This window comes from Mangifera indica, chromosome 10, assembly GCF_011075055.1.
Source record: "Mangifera indica cultivar Alphonso chromosome 10, CATAS_Mindica_2.1, whole genome shotgun sequence".
NCBI lineage: Eukaryota > Viridiplantae > Streptophyta > Magnoliopsida > Sapindales > Anacardiaceae > Mangifera > Mangifera indica.
In genome coordinates this window covers 15,346,554-15,368,602 of record NC_058146.1, presented here as the reverse complement: position 1 = coordinate 15,368,602, position 22,049 = coordinate 15,346,554, and the positions used below count along the sequence as shown (strand labels likewise).

Sequence of the window (22,049 nt, the reverse complement as noted above, 5' to 3'; positions counted from 1 at the left end):
GAGAAGATTGCAATGTTGCTCTGCAGTTATGGTAGCCATTTCATTAACAAGCTAATTTTTCCTTTGGTGGGATCCTAGTGAAGTTGCTTCACAGATATTGCCCTTCCATCGAAAGCGTATCCTCTAGTAGTAAATCTACAACCATAAATCATATCTCTCGAGCAAGCTTGACTTATGAGACTACAACTATTGTTATTTTAATAATCCCTTGAACACTTGCCTTTTGCAACATCATTATTTCTTTTTATCTACATGCAAAAAGTTAAAAATATCAGTAACAAGCTTGAAATTCCGAGAGCTATTGCAATACCAACAATCAACATAGTTTGGTTCTTCTAACATGAAATACCAACAGTTGGTGGGAAATTCGAGTAGGAAAATTCAGTTATATGTATATCAGAAAACATATAATGTACATTTGTCATTAACTCATCTTAAAGCATATAATGTCCAAAGGAATCACATAATGTACTTGGAATGACACTAAGATGCAAAAAGTCCCTTTACCAACCAGAAAGATGGATTTCAAAATAGTTCTCAGATACATTAACATTACATTTCTTTGTCAAGTGCTCTCCTATTTCCGCCTGCTTCTTTTGATATGCCAAATTTTTATTAACTGGAGAGTTCTCTGCAGGATCAATCACGAGAGTAAATAGATGAAACTACAATAGTAGAAGCTGTGTATTCAAGGACAAGAACCAAAATTCTCCAGCAAGTTTACCTGAACATAGATAGTAAAAACAAGCCTTGCAAGACTCTTCCATGTTTGTGAGCCTTGATTACCAAGAAGGTTGCCTCAACAAAGGACAAGCTTACATTGTAAGGGCCATTTTCTAGACAAAGTCCATAATATCTAAGTGATTCAGTGGATTGCCTTGAAGACTGATAAAGCTTTGGGGCTGCAGTGCTAGTCACTTGTGAGCTAGCATTTTGAACATGTGTGTTGAATCTGTTGATTTCCTATCAGAAAACAAATTGGCATCACTAATTGCCAGTTTTTCTGCATCAAGTAGATTAGAAGAAGCTCCAACAATATCATTGTTATCAGCCTTATACACTATGCTATCAACTTTCATTTCTTCACCACCACACTAGATTGCAAAACTTGAATCTGCATATTGCAAATGTATGCTACGCTATCAGTTTGGCCCTGTTATCCAAACTAGAGCTTAATGAACAAACAATTTACAAAGTAACAACAGCAATATAGTAGAAAGGTAAATTGGTAATATACTAAATTTTATAAAACAGTTATACAGCTGAAAGAAAGAAGCTTACAACACGGAGCATTCTTACTGCAGGGAAAATTTCTCTGCAGACAATTCAATCCGGGGAGAATACTGAAGGGCACAGAGAACATTACCAGTTATGTTTGTTAAAGCACAGCATATCCCATTGCTGAGACTATATATTTCTAGTTATATACTGAAAAATGAGCTATAACCAACCAGATGTTTGAGCTGTCAAAAATGAAATTGCTGGCCGCTAGATTCCTGTTCAGTCCAATACAAAGATCAATTATACTTTGAAGTAAGAAGTAAAATTGCTAGGGATATAGTACATCAAATCATAACTGAAAAAATCATTGTAAGATAAATCTCTGAGCAAATTAGAATTTTAAACACCAGGGGAAATTTATATAAATCTGGAAAGAAACTACTCAATCAAGACTTTCAATTACTTTCATCAATTACTTACAATTATTGTCTAGAGTTTTAAAATTAATCGGTTGGCCTAATTCCAAGATACATACTTGTAGGAGTAGTGCATTTTTCATTCTTCTTCAGTTTGTATGATAAGTTTAATTCTTTTTCTTCTTAATCTATTCACGAAGCATTTGGCACCAATACCTCTTCAACAGTTGAACATCTAAAACTTTCAAGGAAGGTATAACAAATATTAACATAAAACATCCATCTAATTCGACATGATATATGCGCATAATTCTCAAGAAAACTGAAGCTAGAGCTTACATGTTTTGAAGATATGCAGCCTTTTGCTGAGGAATGGTTCCTGATAGGCCACTGTTTCCAAGAAACCTGGCAATTGAGACAACAAACAAATTAATGTATGCTAAATGAAAATATAGGGATAAGATAAAAATCTAAAATTAAAAAAACTAACTAAAATAAAATAGTTAAATCTTAAATATATGAAGGCAAGCTTCAACAAATTTACAAGTAAGAGTATCAATTCTGAACAAAGCACTTGGGATTTGACAGTTAAGTTGTTGAAAACCAAATCCCTGCAGAAAGGGAAAAAACTTTTAAAGAAGATAGACATAAACAATAAGAGACACACTCATGGCATTACAGTAGTAACTTACATTGTCTGTAAACTTTTTATATTCTTCGATGTCAGATGGCATGCTAACACTGATCACAACATTTCTAAGATATCCAGAGGGAAAGGAAGATTGATCAGTATCGAATGAATCAGCTAAGAAAGGAAATATTGCAGTACACCAAATGATTGAAAAAAAATCAAACAGTGGAAAACAAGAAAAAAGCAGCTTACAGTGTGGAGCACTCTTATTATAGGCCAAGTTTCTTTGAAGACAGCTCAATCCAAGGACATTACTGGCAATCATAAAGACATTGTTTTGCATCACAAATATCAACAACCTGTCATCTAATCCTTCACAGAACAGAATTTCAACAACTATTTTTTCTTTTCTCTTTTTAATAAGAAAATTTAGGATCCCAGATATTAAAACTAAGATATTATGGATTCCTAACCTGGTTTCTTTCTTTAATCAACATATACAATAAAAACAATGCTTGACTTCAAGTAATTTTTTAGAATTTCATGTTCAAGGGTCTGCAAAGCTCTAAAATTTAACCAAATAATTTTAAATATCATATATCTTACTAAGAAAGATGAATATGCAAAAATTAAATTTCAAATCTTGAGAATTAGTGTTCTAAATTAAAGTCAACAGATAGTCTAAATCTAATAAATTTGAGTTGACCATCATTCGTCTCTGCATACAAACAATACATGACTAACATGACCTTTCGTATGGAACATGACTAGCCTCGTATTTATATGAATTACATGTATTTGTATCAGATCCAACTATGATATCTTAGATGGAAAGATTATTTCATACGTTAGTACAATCATACGATAAATTATTGACTATGTTGTAATAACTACGTGACTTATTGTTATTGATCATGTTCAAAAAACAATTCACTAATTGTTAATCCATATTAATACCCTAGTAACATGACCATCGTCGTTACCCAAACTAAATCATCTCAAGATATTCAATGAAAGTATTAAGTATGTCTACTATGTTACATTATTGCCTAATTAATGTTACATCTGTAGGGAACAATTCAATAATTTAGTTGTACATATTAAGTGAATTATCTATATAGTTCATATATATATTTTATATTAAAACAAATAAATGAAGCAATTTATGTATATAAACAAAATAACTATTTTTTTTATTAATAAATCATTATTACGTATATATATAAGATAAAATCTTGTAAAACCGACAACACAAATAGTTTTTAGGGTTTACACTAGTAGTTTCTTTTGGAGATAAAGTGCAAAACTTTGTTGCATATTAGCAAATTCACGAATGCCTATTACCAAGCATCAAGATCTTTGTTTTGCTCATGCAAGAAATCAAAAACACCCTCATTTTCCGTAGTGTCAGTCAACATTCACAAATAGATCCATCTTTTGCTATAAACCTGTCAACGTATGAAAATTTAGTGTCACATAAGCATAGTCTTGCTTGCATTCCTTAACAGTAGACATGATTTCGAAGAACTTATCATAATTATCAAGATCAAAGTACATCTCCTTCCTAACGCCCCAAATCTCTTTGGCAATTTTGTAAAAGAGATAGCTCCCATTGATTTTTGGCTCCATGGAATTAATCAGCCAGGACATGACAAGGTAATTTTCGGATGACCAAGCTTCATAACCACTGTCGCCTTCTTTTGGTTTCATTACTATACGAAAACATGTTTTCCCTTTGCCCGAAATAATGAGAAGTACCAATTGAGACCATTGAAGGTAATTTTGCAACATAATTTTTCTGAAGGTTGGCAGCAGTACGGTCACAGGAAACGGCCTGGAAAATCTAGGTTTTGTTTTCTACAGAAAAAGATTACTCTATTTCAAGAACACCAAACATAACATAACCATGAAAAATTGGAAAAAAATAGAAACAAGGAGTTTTTTTTTTTTTTTTTTAATTTAAGAAGTTATAAATGAAAGTTGAAAATTTGAAAAAGAGGAATGAGCCTGATTTCAGCTCTGATTCCAGGAAGACGGGAATTAAAAGGTGAATCCACTATTGTGACTTTGTTAGAAATGCAACTTCTAAGAGAAAACAATAGAGCCGCATATTTTCTTTCAGGACAATGTTTTACTTTTGACTTAAAAAGTCTGCTTATCAGAAATTTTTAATATTTTAATTGGACTAAATTATCTTATCAAAGTTGAATTATTTAGCAACAATTACATATGTGTTCTCATAGAACATTGTAATCAAAATCGGATCCACATACCAAAATACCCTTTCTAGTTACATCTTTTCCTTATGACAAGTTTGCCTTTGCCCAACCTGATATGTGGGCGCAATGTTCTGCATCAAGATCGGTCCAATATGGTCAGATCCAATCCACTGCTACCTCTAACTCCTAAAATGGAAGAATGACCTATTTAGACTCTACAATATAACACCTTTGTAATGTGCATCCATCAAGATATTAACTTTTCTCATAAACAAGATGTCATGTATTATCATAACTCTCTCCCATTCAAAATTTAATTAACGAATTAAGATCCTAAATTTCAAGAGTTTCAAATATACATTTTCTTGTAAAAATCTTGTCTATAAATAAAAAAAAAAAAGAGATGAAACAACACAAAAGTAAATGTTTCCATACCGTATTATTTTTACACTATTCTCAAACTATTGACAGCTGTGTAAATATAAATATTTTAATTATCAAACCAAACAATGTGAAAAAAAACCTTGTGTCTCATTTAATTTTTTGTAAATTTCAGCTAATCCTTTCACAATAATTATAATAGATTAACTCGAATCTTTTCAAATTTTAATTATTACTAACGTAACTTATCTTATATAAAATTTTAAATTATGTATATTAATTACAAACGATAAATCAAAAAAAATTATAATGTCGCTATAAATGAAAACACTTATTAACAATTGCCTACAATAATTCATAATCGTATTATACTTTCAACACATATCCGTATCAAAAATGTGGAAACTATAGTTATTTTTTTATAACCCCTTGAAAAAATGGTTATTTTCATTAGTATTTCAATTAAAATCATAGGAAGAGTGCCCATTTCTAGTCCTATTAGGTGCTCATCGACAGACCTGAGATGAAAAGAGAACACGAATTTTGAGTGTATAGAAGGATGAATGAGTTAAAAATTCCACATAAAGACAAACATATCGGCTCATTCAATTAATAAGAGAAGCTCCGAAAGCACGAAGACTCACCGTTTCATTTCACTTGTACATATGTACATAATTCTGTGTCATCTGTTCTAAGTGGAATTGATAAAAAGATGAAGCTCGGTTCATGCTTAACAAGAGACATTAGTTCCTATTGCAAGAAGATTGCCAAGAAAAAATTGACCATAAAGGAACGTGTATAGGAAAATAACTTCTATCCCGAAAAATTTGGCCGACGACTACCGTTAATACAGTAGAATCCCCAAAAACTGTTCAACCACCTAAAACAGAATAAAGGTTTTCAATAGCCCAGATGTTGTCACACCACCATAACTCTTCTATTTTTGGCGGACTTTCACGCGTCAGGCCAACTCCCAAGTCAATCGCAGGCTTTGCAAATGACATGCTCGAACATTCTAAAGCATATAGCAAACTTCTGCTTAGAGACACTGCAGAAATAGCTTTTGCTAAATAGTCTGTCATGAGTTTTCTTCATAAAGATTAGATTGCAAATCCATCAGCCAGATCCATTTCTTCCAAAGTCATTCAGTAGAATTAGTGTTCCAAATTAGGCTATTTCAATGGAAATGGAAGAATTTAATTATGCGGTTGAAAACTCACAAATCTGATTCAAGTTTTCCCTGCATACATATAAAACAAAGAATAGGATCAGTTTTGTATTAGTACAAATTTTAAACCAAATGAAGAAGAAGAGATATGGATTGGTCATACGGTCATACCTAATTTTCGTTTGACTTGATAATCTCTCCGTGAAGTTGAATGTTTGGGATATGAGAAATCTTGGACTAATCTTTACCTGTTTCTGGTTTGCATCTTTCCCTCAGTTTAGGACAGCCTTTAATTATTAGTTCCCTCAAAGAGTTGGGACGATTCATATCCTCTGGTAGAGATGACAATTCCAGACAGCTATGAATGAATAGTTATCTAGGTGTGGTAAATCATGAATTTGAATCAATCGAAGAGGCGGTCCAGTGTCTTGCTTATCTGATCCTGTGCTCAAATCAAGATTAAGCCTTTCACAATCTTTCAACCAAAGTTTTTCTAATGAGCATAAGTTTCTAACACCATGTGGTAATGAGATTAAACTTGGACATTCAAAAATCCAAAGTCTTTGAAGGGCTTTCAGGCAACCAATATCTTCACACAAATATTCTAAATTGCCGCACTCGTGAATCCATAAAAATCAACAATGTTGTTTTGCATTTATACATTTATACATAAGAAATAAAATCTGAAAATATTTTTTTTATTATGTTTCAAATGACAATCCCACACTCCACATGTCAACTCACATCATTTAAATAAATTTACATAGTCAATTTGTGACAATAAATTAATTTTTTATTATTGATCTAATATTAAATAAAGCGTAGCATAAAATACGTTTGATTTTTATATGTTAGAATAATGCGCTAATTCTTCATTTTACGTGCTTTCACTTGCCATTTGTCAATACAAAAATAAACTACGCTAATCAAAATTATAAACGCACTGGAATTTCTATTTCAAATCACATAAAAGATCACGTAAAGCTTGGACTGATGCCCAGACTTTGCCGGTTTTCTGTGAGACTAGACTCGATAAGCCATTCCTACTTCAATCAGGGATGTGTAAGGCACACCAAGTGCAGTTGCTGATCGCCGGCAGTTCCTTCTCAAGAAACCGTATACAATGGTGACGACAAACTTCTTCATATATGAAGATGAATCAGTTGCCAAGACACAAGTATTGCCCCCATACCAGATTCCCTAGCATCCTCAAGTTCCTGCAATTCTTTACTGCATACAATGCTGCGAAATCTTACTCTCTTCCAATTACTCCCAGCAAAAAGCTCCATTCTCGTTTTACGTTGCCTGCATCCACTTCTGGGCTTGAATCAATCATAGTCATCACCCCAGAAGTTTCAACATTGCAATCATAATCACATCAGCACAAAGACTCGGCTGTGGTTTCAAGTAGTTGATTCTCAAAAGCATGGGCATCCTTATAACCATACCGGACAATGCATTAAAAACAACAAAACTCTGGCACGCCAATGTGAGAGAATCACTGACTGACAAGAACTTTTGGAACCGTAAAGGTTTGGATGGTAACAAATATGAGGATTCGCTGGCAGGTAGGGAAGTTGGTGACAAAGTGAGCAAACATTGGAGGGACCCCTGAGACCACATTGGAGTAGATTAAGCAAATGCCAGGAACACGAGTAATACCACAATGGGGTAACAAGGTTAGAATCATATTCAAGCACTTTGTTATGTTGCTCAAAGGAGTGCTTCTTTATAGTCCCACAGTGCCAAATACACATAACAGAAAGAACGACGATGGAAAATGTCAGAGGAAGCTAGCACCCCTTGTGGACTTTGCCAAAACAAGCAGTAACATACAACAATTCCAAAGATCCAAAAATAACTACAAAAGCAAGAGCAGCCAAAACACTCCCCTTCCAAACCATAACAATTACAAGAAACATCAAGCAGGTGGTAACAAACATTACCGCGATGACCGGAAGACCTAGTAGAAAACAAATATACCACTTTGACTAGATAGGAGATATAGAAAGAGAAATTGAGAGCAAAGGAGAGCACAGAGATTGTACTGTAAGTATTGCCTATCATATCTTTGTCTCTGAAGCCAACAGCAATGGCAATGCACAGAACCATCAAGATCCAGTTCACCTCTGATATATAGATCTGCCCATGTATCTGGCTTGATGCGTGTATTACTTTGACACGAGGGAAGCACCTCAGCGCTCTAAATTGGCTGATTATTGAGAAAGTAGTGGAAATAATTGTCTGACTTGCCACAGCTGTGGGTGGCAATGACCAATATTGGCCAAAATACAGCCTCTGAAAAGGGAAAAGAAATATCATGAGAAAATACCCTCAGGAAATGCTGCTGCATCGGGTTAAAAAAACAGAGTCAGTGATCAATTTTGCCCAAACATTCCAAATCAATAGACAAATGACACAAATTGATCCATTATAAGAGCTTTTAAGTAAGTCAAGAGTACATTTGACGCTACTAGAGGATTGTGACACATTTCTTTTGTTGCAGAACCTGGAAACAAATAGCTGGACCAAAAGATTAAACATTTTCGGAAGAAAAAAAAGGATGTAAAGCAGATTTTTCTGGATGGTTTTTTCAGGATAAAACAGAGAGCTAAAATGAGAAACAGAGATGTATTTTCATTCTCAAAATAAAGTCATTTATACATCAAAGTACAAGTTCACATGCCAAGAAGTAAGGCAAACCATACTTGTATAAGAAAAAGTTCCATAAAATATGGATCATCATCCATTTTTAAACAAAACATAAACTAACAAAATAATTATGCTGACTTGGATTATATTAAAAGACACAAATAACCTCAAGTCACTAACACTCCTCCTTTGAGGTTTTTTCGACAACTCCAAGTCTCAATCTTAAGGATTCAAATTGAGGTTTAGCAACTGCCTTTGTCATGATGTCAGCCAACTGATCTTTAGAGCTGCAGTACACTAAACTGATTTCTCCCATCTTCTCTGCTTCACGGATGGCATGAAACTTCACATTGATGTGTTTAGTTCTTCCATGATGAACAGGATTTTTAGTGATGGCAATTGCAGCCTTGTTATCTACAAAAATGGTCACACTTTCAGGTTCAACTTGATTTAAATCAGATAGGAGTTTTCGCAGCCATATGGCTTGGTTTGCTGCACTTGCAGCAGCAACATATTCTGCTTCAGCAGAAGATTGTGCAACCACCTCTTGTTTCCTTGAGTTCCAACTGAACACTGCACTACCAAGAGAGAAACAATACCCTGATGTGCTTTTAAAATCATCTAAGCTGCCTGCCCAATCACTATCTGAGTAACCAATTAATTTGCCACTATTTTGTTTTGAAAACCATAACCCATACTCCATAGTTCCTTTTATGTACCTGAGTATTCTTTTAGCAGCACACAAATGATTTTTGCTTGGTGATTGCATGAACCTGGACAGCAGAGAAGTTGGAAACATGATGTCTGGTCTGCTTGAAGATAAATACAGCAGACTACCAATAAGGCTTCTGTATTGAGAAGCTTCTACTTTTTCTTCAATATCATTCCTCCTAAGCTTGCAGTTCATAACCAAAGGAGTAGATACTGATTTGCAATTTTCCATTTGAAACTTTTTCAGTAAATCCATAGCATATTTCTTTTGAGAGATGAATATGCCACTAGAAGTTTGATCTATTTCCAAACTAAGAAAATATTTCATTTCCCCTAAATTTGACATATCTAACTCTCTTTGCATATTTTGTTTAAATTCAGCAATTGACTTTGCATCTCCTCCTGTCACCAAAAGGTCATCAACATACAAGGAAACAACAAGAGTTGAATCATTTTTACCCTTTTTTACATAAAGGGTGCACTCATTTTGGTTGCAAGAGAAGTTTTGATTCAGCAAGTAAGAGTGAATCCTGCTGTACCATGCCTTTGGTGCCTGTTTTAAGCCATAGAGAGCCTTATGAAGTTTATACACTTTCTCTTCTTCTCCTGGAACCTTGAAGCCTTCAGGTTGTTCTACATAAATGTCTTCTTCTAGTATGCCATTTAAAAAAGCAGACTTGATGTCAAGATGGTACACTTTCCAGCTTGATTTTGTAGCCAAAGCAAATAAAAATCTGATTGTGTCATATCTAGCTACTGGAGCAAATGTATCTGTAAAGTCTATCCCATGTTGCTGCAAGTAACCTTTAACTACTAATCTAGCTTTGAGTTTATTTACAGAACCATCAGGATTGAATTTGGTTCTGTAAATCCACTTGACACCTATAATCTTTTGATCTTCAGGTCTTTCAACCAAGCTCCATGTGGAATTTTTATTAATCATATCAACTTCATTCTCCATGGCTTTGTTCCACCCTTCATAATTTGTAGCTTCCTCATAGGACTTTGGTTCAACATGAGCAACATTACACCTATTATAGATGTCTTCAAGTGATCTAATTTTAGTTGCAGGGACAGCCTCTTCATCATTGGAATGAGAATAATTTTCTGGCAAAACATTGATTTTGTGATCAAGATTTGAACCAAGGTTGCCTTCTTTTTTCTCCTCCCAATTCCAGCGTCTTTGTTCATCAACCTTGACATTTCTACTAATAATTATCTTCTTGGTTTTGGGGTTATAAATTCTGTACCCCTTTGATACACTGCTGTAGCCTACAAATATTCCACATTCTGACCTCTCATCCAACTTGGTTCTTCTCTCATTAGGCACATAGACATAACACAAACTCCCAAACACTTTCAAATGATCTACTGAAGGCTTAAAGCCATGCCAAGCTTCATAAGGAGTCCCATAACTCAAGGCTTTGGTAGGTAACAAATTAAGCAAATATACTGTTGTATTGGCTGCCTCAGCCCAGAAAACTTTGGGCAAATTTTTTTCAAACATTAAACATCTGGACATCTCCATTACAGACCTGTTTTTCCTTTCACTAACTCCATTTTGCTGTGGAGTATATGGTGTGGTCAGTTGGTGTATAATCCTTTCAGCATTACAGAATGCAGCAAACTCCTTTGAAGTGTATTCAGATCCATTATCTGATCTGATCACTTTAAGCTTACACCCTGATTGCTTCTCTGTTTCAGCTTTAAATTTTTTGAATATGTCTAACACTTCTGACTTTTGCTTGAGAAAGTAAATCTAGCAAAGTCTAGAGTAGTCATCTATAAAAAAGCAAGAAGAATCTGCTTTCATTGAAGGATGAGACACTCATGGGGCCACACAAATCAGTATGAACCAACTGAAGTTTATCACTTGCTCTTGATTTGCTGATAGGAAATGAAAGTTTGGTCTGTTTTCCTAGTTGGCACACCTTGCACACTGTATCATGATCACTTATAGCAGGCAAATTCATCACTAAACTCTTAGAATGCATTTGCTTCATTGTTGAATAATTAAAGTGACCAAGCCTTTTATGCCACAAATTGGAACTTAGTTCAACATGTTGATATGCATTGACACAAGTTTGCTTCCAATCTATGGCAAAATTCTTGTCTTTCATGTCAACAGTAATTAATTCACAGCCTAATGGATCAAAAATAATGCAAGACTTGTTTTCAAAATGCAAAGTATAACCATTTTCCAACATTTGTCCCACACTTAACAAATTATGATTAATTTCAGGAACTAAAGAACATCTTTAATGACTTTAGTACCTGATGGGGTTTCTATGCATACAACTCCTTTTCCCTTGACATCCAAGAGTTCACCATTGCCAATCTTCACCTTGGAGAGGTAAGTTTCATCCATGTTTCTGAGAAGTTCAGCTTCACATGTCATGTGATTGGAGCAACCACTATCTATCAACCAAGTGGTATGCATTCTGTCAGTTGTAAGACAAGTTGCAACAAATAAATTTTCACTTGGTTCTTCTTGTTTCTCAGCTTGTTGAGCATGCTGAGCTTGCTGAACTTGATGAGTTGGATTTCCTCCTTTGTTCTTGCATACTTTATCTACATGGCCTAACTGGTTACAGATTCTACACCTCACATTGGGTCTGAACCAGCAATGATTTTGTGAATGACCTTTCTTTTTGCAGTATGGACATGAAGGATATCTCCACTTCTTCTCACTATTTCTTTGTCCTTCACTTCCTTGTTTCCATTTTTCTCTCTTTTCCACATGATATTTCTTGCCTAAGCTACTGCCAGGTTGCTTCTCATTAAGCTTCACATTAAAAGCTCCTTCAGTTGCATCTTCATGTCTCAAAGCTCTCCTTTGATCTTGAGCTTTTAAAGCATTTACTACTTCTGAAAGAGTCAATTCTGAAAAGTCTTTTGAATCCTCTAATGAGGATATCTTTGCCTCATACCTTTCAGGAATGCTCACAAGGATTTTCTCTACTATCCTCATGTCTGATAATTTCTCACCCATCAGCCTAATCTGATTCACTACCTTCATGATTCGGTCAGTGTATTCAGTAATGGTTTCTGCTTCCTTCATCTTTAAGACTTCAAATTCTCTCCTTAAGTTTAGAGTAAACATTTGCCTTGATCTTTCATTGCCCTGGGAATCTTCTTTAAGTCTATCCCAAGCTTCTTTAGCAGTTTCACAGGCTACAATTTTGGTGAAAACAACATCAGTTACTCCTTGGTGGATGATGGATAGGGCTCTTGGACCTTTGGTAACTTCTTCTTCATGCATCCTTATTTGATTCAAAGTAGGATTGGGCCCTAATGGAGGTAGTGTTTTCTCCTCCTCAACATACTGCCAGAGACCTACACCCCTTAAGAAAGCTTTCATTTTAACTGCCCAAATGTGATAATTTTCACCATTATAAACAGGAGGTGATAAGGAAGATAAGGAAGAAGCCATTTACTTGACTGAAGAAAGCCTTTTTTATTTTTGCTGATGAGTTTTGAATTGAAATGACACAGCTCCACTAAGATCATATTTGCTCTGATACCATGTTGCAGAACCTGGAAACAAATAGCTGGACCAAAAGATTAAACATTTTCGGAAGAAAAAAAAGGATGTAAAGCAGATTTTTCTGGATGGTTTTTTCAGGATAAAACAGAGAGCTAAAATGAGAAACAGAGATGTATTTTCATTCTCAAAATAAAGTCATTTATACATCAAAGTACAAGTTCACATGCCAAGAAGTAAGACAAACCATACTTGTATCAGAAAAAGTTCCATAAAATATGGATCATCATCCATTTTTAAACAAAACATAAACTAACAAAATAATTATGCTGACTTGGATTATATTAAAAGACACAAATAACCTCAAGTCACTAACATCTTTAACTTGTCCCTCCAGTTAACCCAAAAAAAAAAAGACAACTAAACTAAGACATGCACCAAAACAATTAATCAGAAATTCTGCCTGGAAGACCTTTGTGCCTTGATAATTTACAGTAAGAAACTCAAATTTCTCTCAAATAGACCAATCTCGTCATATTGTTAGCCAGACAAAGCTGAAGATGGATTTTGCAAAACTAGGCCCGCAAAAAGTGCCCACCATGGTCATCCTAAGTCAATAAAAAATGATTCAATGGTAAAATATGCAGAGAAAGCAGAGTGATAAGTTTCTAATCTTACTATAGTTACACCCACTTTAAGTTAAGGCCATATTTTAATTGAAAATGTAAAAAAATTACTAGGGATGGCTTCGAAGAAGCTTCTCTCAAGGTCCATTTTATGCTTGGAGCAATAAGCAGTCTCACCCATATAGGCAACAATTAAAGATGGGTAAACAACAGTAGTAAATGCAATCTGAGAGATTAGAAAACATTGTTAAAGAAAATCTATAAACCAGAAATAATCAAGTGTAACAATACCAAATGCATGTAAGTAAAAAATTCCTATAAAACCAATAAACTAAGAAATGGATGGTAGAAGTATACGTGTAGAAGTATGAATTCTAAAATTCACACAGAATAATCAATTAGAATTACCATGCATGGGTTATACGTTTTTATCGTTGAACTTTTAGAAACTAGAACAAATAAAGATGATGGCCCACCTGAATAGAAAGCTGAGAAAAATGACCAAGATCAGCAAACAAGACCTCTGTAATATTCTCAAATTAATAAAAAGGACAATTTGGTCATTTCGTTATCATTGTCCAATTATTTTTTTGTTGGTATTAAATTGGGTGTACATGCTTATATCCAGAAATTATATACACCAAGAGAGAACTCGAAAGAGCATTTCGAGGCTATATTTTAATATATATATATATATATACTAATTATATATGTACACGTTTAATTTAAAAGACACGGGAATTTAAGGCCGCAAATGATTTTTCTGGAAGCCTTTTTGGAGTGATATCAACGCCGAAAAATGGGGCAGAGAAAGGGAAACGTCTCCTTTTAATATTAAAGCGGTTACTTTCCTGGAGGCGAATACTTTGCTGCTTCCTTATTTAAAGAAAAGAAAACAGCCATTTTTCTGGGGGCTGCTGCAGTTTACATCTTCCCAGTTTTCTCTTCTTGAAATCGATTCTTTTGGTCAAAAAGGGAGAGAGCTAAACTTGTTGCTTGTCGATCAGGAAAGGAAGTAGACAGGGAGATAACTAACACGAGAAGACTGACGTAATCGCCGGAGGAGAGGTAGGCCATAAATTCCATTGGTTTTATGCCGAAATTCCATGTAAAACTTTGCATGTCGTAAACTAGATTCTGAAAATTGGTTTTATATATGTGTGTGTGTGTGTGTGTGTGTGTGTGATTATATGTTTGTATCATGAGGAGGTAGCGTGCAGTATTGATGATGATGATTAGTCATGGGATGTTTTGATGTTTGAGAGTTAGAGAGAGAGTGATCATGGATCTCTGATAAATAAACGGAGATCGACTATTATATGCATGGCAGTAGACACTACGCACACTTGCGCAGAACCGATGTAGTGGTGTTGCGACTGGGTCACCGCCTGAAACTGTTAGGAAGCGAGGTCTGAAAGGACATGTAAAGTTACCGTCATCTTCTTTCCAGGAAGCCAGCTTAAATTACGGAGTCTGTAGGATGAAGAAGAAATAAAGAAAAAGGAAAAGGAATTAAGCATGTGTAAGTTATTTTTGGGTAGATAGGATATTGTGCATGCATCCACACTTACTACAATGCTCCTGCACCATTTAATTAAATCACACAAAGTATATTAATTAGTTTTTTAATGGATAAAATAAGTTTTATATGATGTAGAGTGATTGATTTATGGTATTGAATATTAATTTTGTAGACTGTTTTTCCAAATTAATTTTATGTGCATATATATATATATATAGTTTCATGAAATAATATAATCATACTAATTGAATCAATAGCATCACTCGTAATTGGAGATCAGTGGATAAGACGTTCTGATCTTGTGAATGTTTGATTGGAGATCAGTGGATGAGACGTCCTGATCTTGTGAATGTTTGATTGGAGATCAGTGGATGAGACGTCTTGATCTTGTGAATGTTTGAACCGTTTGATGAGACGTCACGGTTTCAGTTAATGAAAAAAAAGAAAAATTGTTATTAACTAGTTTTGTGATAATTATGTAAACAACATCTGTGATGGATGTTCGAAATTGAGGAGTATGAAGTAAGAGGTATCTGAGATGGATGCCCCAATACGTTGGCATAAGAGACACCTGAGACGGGCGTCCAGCCGAGTGCGTCAATGACGCATGTGATGATAAAGTTCCATCGAGAATAACCATAAGAGATATTGAATTTATTCTAAAGGCCTACTGAGTTTTATAACTCATATATATTTATTTTGGGGTGTTACAGGTAGGAAAAACAATGGGACAGGCGGGGAGGCGAGTGGATCAATACGTGGAAATGCGCTTTTAGCTACACTTATTTTTACCACTATTTTGTTTGTTATTATGATATTTTATTTTATAGAATCTATCTATTCGAAAATTATTAGCTTATTTATAATTTATGAATTTCTTTTGGGAGACTTTACGACACCCATTGTTTTCTAATAAATACTATGATGGTTTCTCACAAGTATCAAATTTTATGGCTATTGTATTATTCTCTTCAAAAAATAATAATAATAATATAGATTGCTGCCAAGGGTATGTTCCAAATGAGGGGTGTTACAACCTCTGCACCTGATAAGAGAAGACTAATTTTCTGTATTTACCATAACACTAGGCTTGAACTGAAAACTGGGCATCGAGATGCAAAACCAACAAACCTGTGATGCACAGAACAACTCCTTCAAGAGAACTCCATCCATCTTTTGCAGCCTTTTTGAAAAAGAAATCTACATAATATGGTGAAAGAGCTCTGATAATTCCTGGATTCCAATGTATTATGTTGTATAAACCAACCAGACCCAGACTCATGCATATGAGCCATGCTAACAAGATCGGAGCAAAAACAAAGCCAACCCTGTGTGTCCCAAAATGTTGAAGGGCAAACAGCCCCACCAAAATCAGTCAAGCGATCAATACGGTATAATCTGCAAGAGAAATATAATATTATAACAAAAAGCCATTAGAAAATAGTGACAGAAATTTTTTTCATAATATTCACCCATTCTCGATGAAATTATATGAACTATTGCTTTAATAAACAACCAATTCCATAGGGATTTCTATAATAAGGGATGTCGCTCAATCCTTCCTTCACATTAAGAGGTTTCTCACTCTCTCTCAGTCACACACGCATAAACACATACTGCATATCCATTAAATGCAACAAAATAAGATAAAGCCATGAAATTCTTGGAGGCCGATACATTGTGCGATAGCTAAAACTTATCATAGGGATCTATGGACAGAACCATACCATAAAGCTATGTAACATAATCGATAACTTCACATGGAAAATATATGTAATGTACAATAGAAATAATACCAGAGATTGATGGAGTTGGAATAGCATCGCCAATAACCATGCTGATTCCCAAAACCACAACCAATAGCAACAAAACTCGAGAATTATGATGTTTATCAAAGAACTCCTTTACAAGCAAACTGCCTCTCGTCTCTCTGAGAGGTGTTTCAGAAGTGTAAGAAGAATACTCATCCGCTGTTGCATAAGGAGCACTTGAAAGCCCCAAGCAAAATTTCCACCTGCGGGAACGAGGCCCCTTCAGGAATCCAGAAACACTCAGACATATATATATATATATATATATATATATATATATATATATATATATATATCTTTGAATAAACAAACTGAGAAACATGCAGGTCATTTGGGAGCACCTTCACCATTATCATCTGCTCCTGAGACAGTTATAATGTGCTTGCAGAGAGGGATTCGAGTCAAAGTCCAGAGAACCAAAGAAAGTACCCGGAGAATTACATTGTCTTCCTCATGAAGCCTCAACTTTCCCGAAAATGTGCTCTGGTAAGAGAAGAACCTCCTATAACACAAAACATTCAAGGGATGGTGAGTGACTGTTAACAATTAAACCAATGAAGGGGATTTTGGGTTTGACTCGATCTTTTAAATTTGAAGTTTAAAGTTTAGGTCGAGTCTATGGGTCAAACTTGTGATTCGAAATCGTGATCTGTTGACAAAATGATGACATTTTATCCAATAATGATCAAAACAATGTGGTTCTAGTAATTATTTGATATAACTTGAATTAAGTTAGAGTTAAGCTTGAATCAAATAAGTTGGAACTCTTTTTAACTAGAGTTCAATTTGGTTTATTAGAAATGAGCCAACTCTCCCCATTCAAGTTTAAATTAAATAAATTTGAACTAAATTAAATCAAACTAAGTCAATTTTCAAAACTTAACCAATACGGTTTCAATCGAGCCTTACATATGACCATATGATGTCAGCTTATTTATACTTTTAGTATCCACCTTTTGGACATGAGAAATTTAAGTACTCAAAATTAGAGTAAATTATATGCAAACAATATAGAGGACAATAATAATCCCTTATATATAATAAATTTATAAATGATAAAATAAATCATTTGAATATAATATTGATTATAGAATATTCAAAAATTAACAATAATTATATATTTTTTTCACACAAGAAATTGTTTCTATAATAAAAAAAATAAATTAAATAAAAGAAATGGAAATGGCTTATGATATAATTGGATTTAGGTTGTTTATAATTACTTTTAATCAAATCAAATTGATATTTAAATAAAAAATTGAAACAAGAAATTAGTTGTTTAAGAAATTGATTCGAATACTGATTAAAAAATATAAGAAAATCAGTTTTTGGGTTCGGTCATCAGTTTGTCTATTTATAAAAATAAGTTAACTGAATCGAACTTATTTTTAAAATTTGAACAAAAAATAAAGTAACAAACCAATTTTAAAAAAAAATTGAACAAAAATATAATAGAGTTATGTGACCCTCTAAAATTCAATTAAAAACAATTAACTAGTATATTTAGTTCGATTTAAAAAATTGTGAATCTCTAAAATGGTTTAGTTTTGGTTTATAATTTTCCTTTGAACCAAATATTTGGTTTGATTAAAAATGATGTTTAACCAATTCAATTAACTAATTTTGAACACCTTTACATATATTGCCCTATTGGGCTAGTGAACTAAGGTTGCCGGATTTGCATATTATATTGGCCAAAAGACCATTTCCCACCCACTCATCATCCATAGGGATGGCAACAGGGAGGGGCAGGAAGAGGATATCAATCCCCATCCCCGGCCCGTTCCTGTTATGGGGATAACAAATAATCCCTGTCCACTCCTTGCGAAGGAAAATTCCTTCCCCATCCCTGCGGGGAAAAATCCCCTCTCCATCCCCTCCCCGTTCCCGCTGAGAAAAATCTCCTCCCCATACCCGTAAATATAAATTTTAATTCCTTCTTGTATTTCAATAAATAAAATAAATCATATTTTTCCAAAATATCACTTGCTACAAGAGCTATAAAATATTTTTTGTTATTTTAGTTCAAATACAAATTATTAAGGTTATAGTTTTTAATAAATATGTATGTGATTTAGGGTAATTTTGTAGTAACATTAAATTTAACACTTTTCATTCACTTCAATTAATTTTATCAAGTTTATAATTTGTTTTTTTTATTTAAAACCTAGTGGATTGGCTGACTAAGTTTTGAAGTTGAAATAAAAATAATTTGGTGCATTTGGATTTTATGATAATGAGACTCTTGTGGTTTTTTTAATATATTAGATTAATAATTCAGAAATTAGTAAAAGTTAATAATTGATAATTCAAAAATTAGTAAAATTAAAGTTATAGTTTTAATAAATTAGAATGTAAAAGTTTCTAGAACTTAATAGTTCAAAAATTATTATATTAATATATTAGATTTAGGGGTGGTGGGGTGGGGTGGGGAGGGGAGGGGACGGAGTGAGGCGGGGAGGGGCGGGGACATATGTATCCCCGTCTTCGATTACTGAGATTTTTTTCGTCCCCATCCCTGTCCTTTTCTCTTTTTTTATCAGGGAATCTCCTCTCCATTAGGGTTGGAAAGGGTCAAGACCCCTAAAATCGAGTCCAAATTGTCATCCCAAATCATCCATTTATGTTAGTGTATTCTATTAGTTTTCGAAGTAAATTACTAAATTACCATTTTATAATGTAATGACAAAGGCACCGCATATTAATAGTTTATTTAATTGAATGTATAAAATTACCTTTTATATAAAAAATCAAATTTAATGAACAAAATAATTAAATACCTATGCCAGTAGTTTTGGCTTAACCATATATACTATATTGATTCTCACCTTATGGAAGTTTCGAAGAAGCTTCCTCTTGGGCAATTTATTTTATCAGGTGGGATTTTTCAAAAATTTATATAATATTAAATATAGAGAGCGATTTTAATTTTGATAAAAGGGACATTAGTTCATAGTTATTTATAAGCGCAATAACACTCAGATATCGAACTATCACGTTTTTTTTAATTTAAGGGATAAGTGGTAGATTTCAATTGAACTGGTTCAAACTTATTTGTTAATTTAATTCGAATAAATGCAAAATGAGCTTATATAAATTGAATTTGAGCTTAAACTCGAACCTTAGAGTTTTATATTATCAATCTTAAGCTCGAGCTTGTACTAAAAAGTATTCAACTCATCAAAGTTGGAAGCAATTTGAATTGATCAAAACAACATTATTTTTACTAATTTGTATAAAAATAACATCGTTTTGATCGATTTTAGTTTAATTATAGTATTAAATCAAACCCAAGTTTGAGCTTGACTCAATATTATAGACAAACTTTAAGTTGAACTCCCTTCAAATTGAACCAGATTCGAATTGATTTAAGGGAGTTTGTCAAGCTAGACTTTTTCAAGTCAAATTAAACTCAAACTTGCCAAAATTTAAAATCAACTTATTTAAATCTAATAAAAATTAAAAAAAACAAACAAACCTTGTTTTCCTCGATTCAGGTGACTAAACTTTTAATACTCTTTGTGAGTTCGGAATTACTTATTTTCATGAGTAATTATTTTGACACTTGTGGATCTTTCTCGGCTTCAAGCTCAAATCAATGGACCAATCCTTTATCTTTTTTTTCCCCAATCTCTAGCGGCTTTCGCTGTCGAACTGTAGATATCTGGAAAACTTCTAGCACAGCAACTTTTATGTCGTAAATTTATAAGTTAGAGCCTATAGATAGTTTACTAAAATCTTGGGTTGAAATGGATTATATCTAATTTGTGGTCATAGCTAGCAATATAGCAGGAAAACTAGGTTGGTTTTAGTTTTTGCATTTTCAGTAAGGAGTAAATATGATCTATGTTGTTAAATCTGGTGCTATAGGGTACGCTCTTTGATGGAAGGGTGTCTGTTGTGAAGCAACTTTCTCAAGGATCCCACCAGGGGAAAAATCAGTTTATTAATGAGATTTCTGCCATTAATGCTGGGCAACATCGCAATCTTGTGAAATTGTATGGCTGCTGCATTGAAGGAACTAGGCACCTCCTTGTTTATGAATATCATGAAAATAAAAGCCTTGATAAAGCATTGTTTGGTGAGAGAATATTGCCATTTAATAATCAATCTTAATTTTACAAATTTTTATCTTGTTTTTTCTTGCAAGCAAATGAAACATTATAGAGATTAATAACTATAAATCTGCCAGCTCAGAATACAATCTTGATAACTTTCAAATATTTTAACCAGTCTAAAGTTGAAATATTTCAAATATTTGGGGACACCTGACAGAAAAGGCTGATGTATTCAGTTTTGGCGTCGTTACTTTGGAGATTATCAGTGGAAGAGCAAACTCTAATACTAGCTTGGATAGGGAAAAAGTTTATCTTCTTGAATTGGTAAAGAGAACAACATAAATTTTGGTTTGTTTGTTTGCTTTTTTCCATGTATACCAGTTAAATATACTCCTTTTTCATTTTTGGTTCATGGACTTTCACTCTATTAAATTTCTAGGCCTGGAGTCTCCATGAAAGCAACCGAATTTTGGGGCTGGTTGATCCCACACTAACAGAATTTGATGAAAATGAAGCTCTTAAGAGTAATAGCAGTGGCTCTCTTGTGCACTCAAGCATCACCAATGCTTCGGCCACCCATGTCACGAGTTGTGAACATGCTTACTGGAGATATAGAAGTGGAAGCTGTTACATCAAAGCCATGTTATTTGTCTGATTGGGATTTTAACGATGCAACAAATTCCTTTCCAAACAGCAATCTTGATGCATCTTCTTCTTTGGCAAGTTACAGCAAGAATAAAAGTGACAATCCAACTGATCTCAGCCCATTAAATTCGCCTCTAAATATTAGTCAATTCAGAGATGCAATATCTGAGGGAAGGTAAGAAATATCTTCACTCACAGAATCTCGGAGAATTATACACCTCATTTTACCTGTTGTGTTTTTTGTGTGGATAGCTTTTTCTATTCTGCCACTGAGGATGCTGCAACAACTTAATTTATTGATGATTTTGGCTGCATTTTCAAGCTCAAACTAAAGTAAACTTTTAGTGTTGGAGATGTTTTCATTGTATGCCAGTAATATTAGACAATTGATTTTTTCATGCTGAGTGCACACGGAGGAATTTCAATGTGTTTATTCCTGAGACATCTCTTCTGTAAGTATTTTTATTTGGAACTTCTGTAAGTAATGTGAACATCGAATTTGCC

At 33.8% G+C, this 22,049-nt stretch overlaps 2 protein-coding genes across 2 annotated transcripts; both read right to left on the bottom strand.

Moving 5' to 3' along the window:
- Positions 1–372: 372 nt before the first annotated feature.
- Positions 373–2,754, bottom strand: LOC123227528. Its single transcript, XM_044652507.1, has 5 exons — positions 2,330–2,754; positions 2,186–2,248; positions 1,977–2,042; positions 725–1,496; positions 373–631 (listed from the first exon to the last, which is right to left on the bottom strand). The coding sequence occupies exons 1-4, from the start codon at positions 2,609–2,611 to the stop codon at positions 1,467–1,469; spliced, it is 441 nt and encodes a 146-aa protein (XP_044508442.1). The 5' UTR covers positions 2,612–2,754; the 3' UTR covers positions 373–631; positions 725–1,466.
- Positions 2,755–16,115: 13,361 nt separating this feature from the next.
- LOC123226796 (probable potassium transporter 13) lies at positions 16,116–17,192 on the bottom strand. The gene is made up of 5 exons (XM_044651316.1): positions 17,155–17,192; positions 16,814–17,045; positions 16,649–16,740; positions 16,359–16,429; positions 16,116–16,264 (listed from the first exon to the last, which is right to left on the bottom strand). Exons 1-5 carry the CDS (start codon positions 17,190–17,192, stop codon positions 16,116–16,118), a joined length of 582 nt encoding a protein of 193 aa, XP_044507251.1.
- Positions 17,193–22,049: the final 4,857 nt, after the last annotated feature.

What these genes read in the sequence shown, in the direction of transcription:
- LOC123227528 (XM_044652507.1), bottom strand. Translation starts at nt 2,611, where the DNA reads ATGCAAAACAATGTCTTTATGATTGCCAGTAATGTCCTTGGATTGAGC. An exon ending in TGTTCAGAATTGATACTCTT is followed by an intron (nt 2,043 to 2,185) that starts ACTTGTAAATTT and finishes CTCAATTGCCAG; the next exon opens with GTTTCTTGGAAACAGTGGCC. An exon ending in GCTGCATATCTTCAAAACAT is followed by an intron (nt 1,497 to 1,976) that starts GTAAGCTCTAGC and finishes TGGACTGAACAG; the next exon opens with GAATCTAGCGGCCAGCAATT.
- LOC123226796 (XM_044651316.1), bottom strand. Translation starts at nt 17,192, where the DNA reads ATGGTGAAGGTGCTCCCAAATGACCTGCATGTTTCTCA. An exon ending in TCTCTGGTATTATTTCTATT is followed by an intron (nt 16,741 to 16,813) that starts GTACATTACATA and finishes TTCTGTCCATAG; the next exon opens with ATCCCTATGATAAGTTTTAG. An exon ending in TTGCATTTAATGGATATGCA is followed by an intron (nt 16,430 to 16,648) that starts GTATGTGTTTAT and finishes TTTCTCTTGCAG; the next exon opens with ATTATACCGTATTGATCGCT.